The 12,181-nt window shown below is 35.0% G+C and overlaps 1 protein-coding gene across 1 annotated transcript in view; it reads left to right on the top strand.

The window, feature by feature from the left end:
* Positions 1-12,181, top strand: part of EFCAB11 (EF-hand calcium binding domain 11) — a 59,029-nt gene extending 46,848 nt beyond the window's left edge. Inside the window, exon 6 of the mRNA XM_010711811.2 lies at positions 9,217-12,181. Coding sequence (XP_010710113.1) covers positions 9,217-9,316 — 100 coding nt within the window. The 3' untranslated portion in view covers positions 9,317-12,181. The remainder of the gene's footprint in view (positions 1-9,216) is intronic.

Here is a 12,181-nt window from a genome sequence, read left to right as displayed (position 1 = left end):
TGGGCTTTGTTGTTTTTTTTTTTTTTAATTTTATTTTTATAGTTTCTCATTTAGTGAGACCTCAAGCCCAAATGTTGCTTTTAAGCAACAGCAGAAGATGAAGATCAGCGACAAGAAGAGCCATGAAGTAAGGTATTTTGTGTTTTCAAATAAATCTGTTCAGACCTGCTAGTAGACAAAAAGATGAAAACATGAAATGCATTAGGTTTATCTAAAGACTTGATTTTTAAACTCCCTTTTTTTTCTCTGCTGATGAGCTAGTGCTATGGGGACAATAGACATTCTCTGTGTCACTCAATGCTTTCAACTGGGCACTTAAGGCAAAATTAGTAGGCTTTAGAATTAGGAATCTAGTCCTCAGCAAGGATGGTGGTTTTAATTAAGTTACACTTAATAAAATGGGAAAAGATGAGGAATTATCTGAACTCTTTTGACATATAAGTATGGTTGTTTTTAAAAGATCTTAAAAAGATATTATCCTATTTTGTACATTATAGGTTATATAGCTATATAATTTGATTCATATTTTCCTATACATTTTTGTTTTATTCTTCATTTAATCTCTCCTTAAGGCTTATGACTGTTTTTGTTCACCACTTCTTTGTTATGAAATATCCTCTGCATGGAGGAAGCCTTTTGTCGTATCAACAGCATCTGATGGAAATGGAGGAACTGAACTGCTTTAGGCAATTTCTCATTTCAAATAATTGTTGTCAGGTTAGGTTTCTGCATCATCTAACATTTTAAGTATTCTTAAAAAAAAAAAAATTAGGGCACGAGCTGAATGCAGTATTTCAGTACTGATGTCAACCATGACATTTCACATCTACAGAGTAAATAATGCTGCTCCCTTATTTATGTATCACAAAAAGAGTTCACTATTTCTGTCTTGACTACTCCTCAAAAGCTCACACTGGGTTGCTTTTCCACTAAGATTTCCTAAGCTCTTTATGATCTCCTTTCTATGATAAGCCTCCCATTAGGGATTTTATCTGCATTTCTTTTTCCTAGGCTTCTAGTTTTAGCTCTGTAAAACCTGATTTTGTTTGAACTTCCAAGCTTAATGCACAGTTCAGAATATTGTATCTAAACACTGTGCCTTCCACATTATATATGGTTGCATCATTCTGTGAATAATCCACAATTATATATTAAATATTATAATAATTAAAGTGATAATGTTATGTAGTATTGTATTGTTATATAACCCTTATAGATTACAGATTACATGTTATGTATTGCTTGTTAAGTATGATTTTATGTAGTATAGAATTATAATATATATTATTATAACGTGTTATATATAATAAATTATGCTTGATTTCAAGTCAGGGATGAAAATATTTATTAACTATGTGTTTCTACAGCTGCTAACTAGTAATTCCCCTAGAAATGGAAGCATTTGATATTGATTCCAAATGGTAGTTATTTCTTGAGCTCTGCAAGGCACTTCTTACTTCATTTATAAAATCAGTAGATGCTTGTAGGCTTCAGTAGACCTTTTCTAAGAGGTAGAAGTTTAAGAATGAGAAAAAGCAGTAAAAAAGATGATGTAAGCAAAATCGTTTACATTCAAGGGATACATATTTTTTTCCAAGTGAACAAGAATGAGAAGATACAAAAAGACAAGCTGCAGTGGCAGTTGCAGACTGAAAGATTCAAGTTAGGACACATACTCAAAGAAGTAGAAGCTCAGAGGTTTTTCTGTGGAGTTTCAGCAGAAGAAGGCAGAAGTGATCAAGAGAAGAGTGTCTGGGGGTAGTTTGCCCTCTCTGATACGTTCAAAGAAATAAATCAAAGAGTTACTCTACCCAAGTACCCCTATCTTTGGGATCAAATGATAAAGACTTCAGAAGAGAGAACTGGTTAAGAAAGAAGCGACAAGTATTGGCAAAACTATTGTGTCCGAGACTATTTCTACTGTTCAGGGAGAAAAAAATCAGGGAAACTGTACAAGAATGGATAAAAAATATTGCAGATAGAGAACTAGACATCAACAGTCTATACTTTACTATATTGTAAGGTATATTACAATTACTGAGAGAAGTAGTCAAGCAGTGCATTCAGGAAAAAAAGGGCAGTATTTCTTCCAAGGAAGAAACAACTGAATGTAATGTACTGCTGGAACAATTCCCCCACAGTTAATGATTTGTTTGTTTTCTGTACTTTAAAACGTTTGTAAAAACTGAGCAGCACCTAAGGTGAAGTGAAGCATGTTTCTACCTTAATAGTAATGTAATTCTAACAATTTAGATGGTTCCTTAAACTCTTCTATCTAACTGAAACTTCTGACTACTAGTACTCTAGTACCGCATTGTTTCAGGAAGCAAAACTAGAGGTATCTTCATAATTCTTCAGTGCTTCAGAATGGCTTTTCTCATCAGGTTTTTAAGGAAGTGAAATTAATATGCATTAGTAACCAAACAACTGTGGAGCTCTGCAGGAATCCTATCAACAAAGAAGCAAATGCTATGAACAGGAAGAACCAGCTGGTTAAGCAGAAGAGAGGGCAGCTTTTTGAAGAAGATCCTTGTCATCCTTGAATCTTCAGTTGGTGGGTCATTTTATCCTTGGCAGGGACTCCTTGCAAGAAGTGTAAGTTTTACTCTCACTGCTCAATCAGTAGGACAGCTTTGGTTCAAATGCAGTGAATGTATTGACTCTTACTTTAATTATTCCCTGATAGTTTTATTTTAAAATATTAAATAAATAGAATGTAAAAGAAATAATCAATTTAAAACTTTGGCTGAGGAAACTTCTTCATGTGACAATTGAGATTAATTGTGATCAACTTATGCATTTTCTAGTTTTGTTTTCAATTTTTTCTTTTTAAAATAACTGTCAAGTAATTTCTGCTTACACTCTGGAATGATATTGTAATATCGTGGGACATTTTTATGAATCTGTATCACAGGCTGGTACTTTGGAAAGTTTAAAAAAATGTTTTGTTCATTTCATTATTCTTTCCGTAGGCAGTTTTCAAGGGAGAAAAAAAACATCTTTTTTACATTTAATGTAACATATTTTTCCACTTTATGATCCTTCTCTACTGGAGCCAATATTAATGTATAAACCTATGACCAAACAGTAGGCAAGTGCATTTCACAGAGCAATATTTGTAAGTCATCTTATTTTTAAGGTTTTGAAGTTATTATTTGGATTGTAATTCCAGAAGGAAGAACTGAGGTTTGAAATTTTGTCATTGAAATGGAGAAATAGAAGATAATTCTGAACTCAGTGCTCTTGAAATTGAATCTGAGGCAAAAGGCAGTAAATCAGTCATCTCTGACTCATGGCAGATAGGCAACATGTTACCCTCCAGATCTTCTGGTGTTCTTTAAGTCACAAGGAATAAGTTAGAATGAGAGCCAACAGAATGACAGCCAGATGTCACTTACCCAGACTACTTTAGAAGCACAGTGAATCAAGGAGGGCTGGGAGAACAGAGCAAGTGAAAATAGTAAAAAAAGGATGTCAGCAATAGTATTAAACATAATTTGCATACAGAAGACAAACATAATTTGTAAAATTTTATCACCAAGGCACATGCAGTGGGTGATTGTATTTTAATGGGAAACAGGTTCCCTTGGAAACTTATTCCAGATCTTCTGTCTGTGACAGAGGAAGGACAGTATCAGTATCAGAAATAGTAGAGGAGCTGTAAAGGAAAATTCGTGGATCACACTGCAAGCTGCATTTCTTCAATGCTTCTACTTTCTTGAAAACACGAGTTAGATCAAAATCGAACTTATTTTGTTATTAGCGAAAAAGGCAATGGGATTATTAGACTGCTTTCTCCCGAGTTTCCTGAGTAGGTTCCCTATGATGTTCATGTTAGAATTCCTTAAAGAGAAAGGAAAATGAGAAGTTATTTTAATAGAAAAAGAGCATTGAATTATCACACCCAGATCAGAAGAATGAAGTTAAGGCAGATGTTGTAGGACCTAGCTGGTGCTCGGTCTTTAAGCATAAAAGAACTATACCCAGGAGCACTCCCAAAAAGTGTTAGGAAATAAGTGGTTAAAATTTCTCAATTTTCTGATTTTACATTTATTTATAAACAAAAAGTTGTCTTTTCATATTTAGTTGTGATAACTGCTTATGCTATCTTACTCAATTAAATGTATCACGACCATTTTAAAGTTGTATGTTAACCAATAAATAATAATCTGTGCAAACTACTGTCTCCAAAAAATAGAGTAAATGAAAACTTTCTCCCCATGGTTTAACTTCAATTCTTTCAAAGCCAAAGCAAAGACCATCTTCCCTTTGCTGTATAATTAATGATCTTTAACTGTGTTTTCGTAGTGGAGAAATCCAAGCAAGTTTTAAGCCACCTTACTTACCATATGATGTATGGCCATAGCATCAGTGATCTGAACAGCGTTTAATTTATCCTGGCTCTTATGTGACTTCTGGGGCTTGTTTTACTGAACTAATGAGTTGAAAGCCAACTCTGTGGCAGTCTATGCTGGTTTTGATGCACATTCCCTACTCTTTCTTTTGAGTAATAGAAATGCTTTCTCAATTTCTTGATTTACCACTTAGGTCAGATACTGTATTATCTAGGGAACGAAGAGCAGAATTAAAATCTTTAATCTTTCATTTTACATATTTTAGATAGATATGATAGGTTAATGAGAAACTGTATATAAACCAGATAAAGAATATTTCAAATTTTGTGCCTACTTGAAGGGTGCTGTTTTTGTGATAGTCCGTACAAAAAGAAGGCATACTGTATTTCTTGCTGTTAGTGCGTGTTTTTGTTTTAGGAACTGCAGAATCTGACCATGTGTGAATTGTTTCAGGGATGGTGGGGAAAAAGCTTGAGTGCCTGCTTAATACATGCAGTTATTTATAAACGAGTAAGCAGTATTTGCATGTGGATACTTTTCTGATAAGTACTAATTTCCGTGAATTAATAAACATGAAACTTCAAGAGGCAATTTATACCGACATTAGTCTTTTAAGCTATTCATTTACTCTACTTAGATTTACATTAAAATATTCCTGTCAGATGGGAAGTACCATTTATCTAATCCAGTTTGCTATGAAAATACACTTAGGTGATTTGGGGAGTCTTCAACTACCTAATTGTATAAGAGAATAATTTATATCTCACAGTTAGCAACTTGTGATGGTGATTATCACTCAATTTTCAATGAAAGATCACACAATCTACCCACAGCACCACATACCTTGAAACATCTCTATACTAAAATTGTTAAATGAGTAGTAGTTTGTGAAATAAAGATCAATATGCTGTGACAAAGTATTTTCATAATCATAAGAGTGAATGTGTCATTGGTTTCAGCTGGAAAAAAAGGAAAATTTAACACTCCAAGGTTATTCCAGCTTTTAGATTACTTCTGGCAAGGTTTCAAAAATCCATAACATTTAAATAAAGACAGCATTTCTTCAGATCACAAAAGCTAACTACTTACTGGTTTATTAGTCATATATCAGCCAGCATATCTTGATAATCTCTGCTGAAAGGTTATTCGGAAAGTGATACTTAATTCTAAGATTCATTTGGTGGCTTTTGGAATGTAGAGCAAACACCAAATAAAGAAGAGGGCCGTTTTTCAAGATGAGCTTCCAAATGAAGCTCATTTGTGGACATACATAGTGAACATAAATGGGGTAGGAAAGGCCCTAGAGAACAATCTGGACAGGCTGGGCTGAGGCCAGCGGGATGAAGTTCAACAAGATCAAGTGCCAGGTCCTGCACTCTGGCCACAACAACCCAAGGCAATGCTGCAGGCTTGGGACAGAGCGGCTGGAAGACTGTGCAGAGGAAAGGGAGCTGAGAGTATTGATTGATGCTCGGCTGAACATGAGCCAGCAGTGTGCCCGGTGGCCAAGAATGCCAATGGCATCCTGGCTTGGTTCAGAAATAGTGTTACCAGCAGGAACAGGAAGGTGATCATCTCCCTGTGCTCACCTCTGGTGAGGCTACACCTTGAGTACTGTGTTCATTTTTGGGCCCTTCACTGCAAGAAAGATATTGAGGCCCTGGAGTGTGTTCAGAGAAGGGCAGTGAGGCTGGTGAGAGGTCTGGAGCACAAGTCTTGTTTGGAGCAGCTGAAAGAACTGGAGTAGTAATAGGTACTGTCATTAAAATATAATAGGGTTTTTGTTTTTGTTTGTTTTTTGTTAGAAAAATTCTTCAGTGGTGGTTAACCCTTGAAAATATGGGAATGGCAAATCACTTGCAGGTTTAAAACAAGATGAGGTACTTATTCATAGAACAGGTGTTCAAGCTGTGGGTTTCATATGGGTTTGAAAAGCTGCTAGAAAAATTCATGCAATAAAAATGCATCAAGAATATTTACATACACACATGCATGTTTGATTTAGGAAATCCATGAATGTACAGAGAATACATCAAGGGAAAATAAATCAAGGGAACATCACTAGACATTTCCCTTTCTTCCATATATACCCAACTGATGGCTGCTGTCAGAGGCAAGAGGATGAACTGGCCTGGGATGGTTAAACTGTTCATAGAATCATTGAATCCTTAGAGTTGGAAGGAACCTCAGAAGGCCACCTAGTCCAACTCCCCTGCAATGAACAGGGACACCACAGCTAGAAGTCCAGAACAGATCCTCTGAGCAGATTCAAATACCTTCTTACAGGGTTTCTGTTTGTCTGAAAAGCATCAGTATACAAATAGGGATGTGTAAATAAGAACAAGACAGGTGTGGACCATCATTCATCATCTCCAGTGTCTTTTGTGTAAGAATATATCAGTGGATAAGTTTGATGGCATTATTCAATCACAAAACTCATCAGATTCTTAAGCCTTGCTTAGAATTTCATGGAGGGCTTCATTTCACTTATCTATAACCATGGATATGGATATTCTCTACAAATGCCTGTTTTGCTCTGATACTGATGGAGGATGCTTAAATAATTTATCAGATAATTAAGGTACATACAATGCAAATGAAAGAATAATGATTTGCACCATGGAGTGAGTCTGTCCTGAAGTAATTAAACCTAGTATTCCTTTTGACTAGAATATATGTTGTAGAAAGTTACGTAGTCTTGATTTTCAAGAGAGAGAAACTGTCTCATAACCCATAGTTTAGTTATCTCAATAGCTTGTCAGCTTCATTAAAAAATAAACCTAATTTAAGATGTAAATTTTTCTAGCTTTGGTTTCCAACTGATATCTACCATCATGTCTTTTCTTATTCCTTTAAAAGATATTTACTATCTGAAATATTTTCCCTAGAGAGGTACCTGTGGTCTTGATTTGATAGAATCAGTTCACTAATCTTTTTTTGAACTGAAGTGTTTAATGTCTCATTATAAGGCACTGTTTCCAGAACTCGTGTAATTTACAGCAGTCATTTTCTCAGTTCTTTTTAGTTGCTCAGCATCATTCTTGAAGTGTGGGCAGCAGAAACTAGACACAATATTTTCCTCAGAATTTTCCTAATGCTGTATTCTGAAATAAAATCAGTTGTATTTGTTTTAGATATTATCCTGCTTACATGTTCAAGGATCATATTTCCCCTCTTATGTAAAGCATCACAGTAGGAAGTAATCTTCATTTGATTACTTTTTATGACTCCTCAGCCCTTTTCAGTTACTGCTTTCCAAGACAGCATCTCCGCTTTGTAATTATGACCTGCATTCGTCCCTTGCTGGTGAATGTTTGTGTTTGTTGGTATTACAGCATACAATATTTGAGAGGATCCGTTGAGTTGTCAGTTGTCATGTTGTCCACCAGGACACATAGGTGATCATCATCCCAAACCTGTCATTACCTGAAAAGCAGCACAATATGAATATGATTTAGTCTTGATTGAGAGCCAACAATAAACTGAAAGAATTACTTTCATTTACATATTTCCACAATGATAGTGTGCCATTTCATAGGTTTATGGACCTGTAGGGTTCACTATTCCACCCCGAGGTCTGAAGTTCATCTGACCAAGTTCAGAAAATGTTTCATGTCACAAGAATTTCATTTCTAGCATATGTTTAAGCATATGTGCATAGAATAGTACATCCTATCTCTTCGTGTGAGGCTTTCTTTAGTATTGAGATGCTGTACTACCTCTGCAGGATCTAGAATCCCTTTGAAATTTCCAGGGCATTCAAGGGCTCTTTAGCAGAGGCTACTGCCTGGATTATTTTGAAGTTTTTCTTTTAATCTATGTAGAATATGCATCATGTTTTGCATGCTGCAGGATAGTAGGAATACTGCAATTGAACACTAATTGTGATGGCAAAGTTTGCAGAACTATAATACCACCAATTTTTGTGTCATCTGCAAATTTTATCAGTAATAATTAAAAATGTTATTCCAGATCAATAATGGAATGCTGGACCGCATATTGTTGTAAACAAAATATTTTCTGACACGATGAGCAGATTTTGAGCTCCAAGAGTTCATCAGCTTTTTAATGTTAACTTCTATATAATTCTTAGTTTCTAATAAGAAAGGTAGACAGAACTAAGATAAATACTTTACAGAAGACTCTGTCAGCCTAATCTGTCACTACATCAAATTTTGTAAACTGTGTTTGACAAAGCCTAGACCTTTATGTTAATGACATTAACTGAATTGCTGTCCTCTATCAGCTTATATCATGGGAATAAAAATAGGAAAAGTTGGTTTTCTTTTCAGAGGTGTTTCTTTGAGCATTAGAATATGCACTTTAGCATATACTTATATGCAAAAGAGCATTTTTTTCTTACAGCTACAACTATTAGGCTTGTTAACACAATATATGTTTCAAAATAAGCTGCTTGAGGTACGTGAAAGGTTTTAGGACAATTTGAGGAAATTTAAATGTAAGCTTATGAAATCTTATGACCTAGAAGTCTTGGATTTTATGCTGTGTTGTGGAACTCTGAGCATCTCCACCCCAGATAACTGAATTTTGGGCACTAGGGAGGATGTAGAAGAGCTAAATTTGTGCTAAAAGTGCTAAATTTGTAGAATTCAAATTGTCATCTTGTAATTCACTTCTGCTTCCTCTTGAATAAACAGAATGATACTTCTTTTTTAAAATCTTTCAACTCCTCAAATGAGATGTGCTATGCAAAAAGTGTATTTCAGTTCGTGGCATAGAATTCAAATGTGTAGGAGTTGAGCTCTTCAAAACAATGTTGGTGTTGAATACCTACAATAAGTATGTCTGCTTCACGTAATGTCTTTTGGGTTTTAAAAACCAGATCTCTTTTCTCTTATAGAGAGGTTGATCGGGATTCTGATGGGCGCATCAGCTTCAAAGAGTTTGAGTGTGCAATGAAGCACGGACAAGATGAAGTATCACCATTGTACTTCGCCTGAAGTATGCTCTCTGGTGAAAAGACAAAGTGAAAACTTTTAGATCTCAAGTTATTTAAAAATCAATGAAACTTCATTTGTTTCAGCCAGCATTTTAAGAACTTTGACTGTAAGTGTAGCTCTGAAGAACAGCCTTTGAAGCTTTACTGTTGACAAGTTGGGTGTATTAATTTACATGTGTATGTGTGCATAGAATACTTAAAATATTTGAAAACTCTGTTGATTCCCAGTCACCCTAGTTAGGAAATGCAACTCTGTACTTTTTGGCTTAGATAGAAAAGAACTGACTCTGATTTCCAGTTATTGTGAAATGCACTCATTTGATTTTTCAACAGCCTTTTGTTGGCTGACCAAAATATCTCACATATCTAGAAACTGATTAAAATTATGGTGGATAATGCTTGTTTCTTAGAAATTAATAGTATATTTGTCTTTCCTTTATGGTTTCACTTTCATACAGTGTTCTTTTTTATATTGCAAATTACTTTTAATTTAACAGGTTTTAGTTAATTGTCTACCAGATTTAATTCTGAACAATTGAGAACTCTGTATGTATAGTAAAAAAAATGAAGATAAAATGAACGTGAATAATTAGTTATTTCCTTTTGAAACAATTTTCTAAATTGAGTTAAGAATAAAACTTGGTCTGCTTCATGAACTTTAATCTGGCAGACTGAAAATACTATTCAAGCCTACAGCTGACTTTTAGTGAAGAATTTGTATGTAAGTGGTTTAGCAGCATCAGGGAATTTTCCAATTGTTGAAAAGAAGAAAAAGGTAGCATTTATCACTGTGGGCACATCTACCTTTTCCTCTCTTTCCTTTTCTTCCTTCTTCCTTCCCTCCCCATCTCTTTCATTGGGTTACTGCTTATGGAGATGTTCTTGCCCCCTGTAACTTTATATACAATCCAAGCAGTGCTGTAGTGAGATAAATCTTCTTATTCAATGTATTTTATTAGTGATCCCTTATTCCCTACTGCCTTTGTGTGTTAATATTAGTAGTAATAGATGATAGAGATTTCATTATGGGCATCGATCTCTGATCATTTTTCATTCTGTTGCTCCGTTTCCGTTTTCTTGCCAGTTATTAAGTTGCTTCAATTAGAGATTCCTTCTGAAATTGTGCAGAAGCAATGCCCTCCTCATGTGAACTCACAGACTGTAGCACACGCTTAATGCTACTGTAAATAAATAAACCAATAATAATGATCACTAAGACGAAAAGAGTATCAGTTCTACTGTTAAGTCAAAAGAGAAATCTTCAACATCTTCCTAACTTTAGTGAGGCATTCCAAAATACAATGCATGGGCAAACTGTTAATAAAATAACATCTGTGTTTGCTGTTCCAATTTCACACGCGTACCTTACTAGACACACAAAAAGTGAAATCTTCTTTACTTCCAAGGCAGATAGTACATAAATAATGGAATGAAATTGGAGGCACTGAATATATGAGCAGATATATCCGATTCTATGTTCAAGAACCAGGTATCCATTAGATGAAATGAGCTGTAACTCAAATAGCATGCTAATCAGTGCAAGAGAAATGGTGTTACCTTTGAAAGGTGATGGAAAGACCTGCTAATAGATAGATGGTTAGCCTTAGAAATGGTATTTCCCAATAGATGAATGTTTTCATAAGAGAGTCATCATCATGGATGTTAATTAGCAATGTCATCACAGTCTCTGCTGAGACATAGAAGATTGAATTATTATCCCACAGGGAGAGTTGCTACAGGTCTAGACACATTCATGAAAAAAATGTATGATGGGTTGCTGTGCTATTAGTTACACTATATTTTTTTGGTCAATGTACTTCAGTCTTCTGACTCAGGTGTTCAGTCCTTATACCTGTACCAAACACTAATTCCATGCAGTATTATTTATTTCAAACTAATTATTTATTAAGGAGCAACTGATGTGAAGTTTCTATCTTACAGAAATCTCATTTTCAGTTACTAGCTTCCATTTAGCCATTAAAAAGTCTATGCTGTCTTGTTAGTATTTCTAACCTGACTGTGGTTTTCTGTCTAAATATCTGTCAATATCTGCGCTTTATAGACTCTGTACAACAATAACCTTCTGTTGAAGATTATTACAGACAGAAAGGTCTCTGTATACTTTTCCTTCTAAGAAATATATATTGTATTTGTAGCAAGGAACTTCAGAGAGGAAAATGCTCTCTATTTCCTTTACTTCTATATACTCTCATTCCTCATTTTCTCAGAGACTTTAAAAGTATGAACTTGAATTACTGAGAATAGAAAATCCAGGAGAGGTCAATGAAATTATTTTACCATGTTGCAAAGGTTTGTTGTTGCCGTTGTTGTTTTAAACATGATTTTTTAGAGAAGTTCTATTCTTAAGCATTCTTGTTTCCCCTCCCATGAGGCCTTGTGGAAAGAAATTGTAGATGACCACAGCTGAGTGGAACTGAGTAGGCTCAGATGATGCAGTCCCTGCTGGACAGCTGAATAAAAGCTAATTACTAGCTAATGTTTATCAAAGTTCAGTCAGCAAACTGCAGAACACTTCAGCTATCGTTGCAAATTGATAAAATTAGGAATGACATTTAGTGAGGTGGGTGAAATGGGAGATTATTCTCACTAATGATTTGGGAAATAAAAACAGCAGCTACCCAAGGATTAGATGAAAGATGCTTTTCATTTTTGTATATGTTCTCTTGCTGATGTAACAGCTTCCTTTTTGGTCAACAGGAAAGGAGTGGTAGAGCTGTGATCAGCATAGTTCACCAGCTGTAATGCTAGGGTTCCTTAAAGGGGAATATACACTCACCAACAGGTTACGTTCTTACTTGTAATACTTCCTAACAATGATAATAGGAGCTCAGGAGGAAGAAAAAAA

This window comes from Meleagris gallopavo, chromosome 5, assembly GCF_000146605.3.
Source record: "Meleagris gallopavo isolate NT-WF06-2002-E0010 breed Aviagen turkey brand Nicholas breeding stock chromosome 5, Turkey_5.1, whole genome shotgun sequence".
In the NCBI taxonomy this organism is placed as follows: domain Eukaryota; kingdom Metazoa; phylum Chordata; class Aves; order Galliformes; family Phasianidae; genus Meleagris; species Meleagris gallopavo.
The sequence above is the reverse complement of the archived record's forward strand: the minus strand, read 5'-3'. Positions and strand labels throughout refer to the sequence as shown.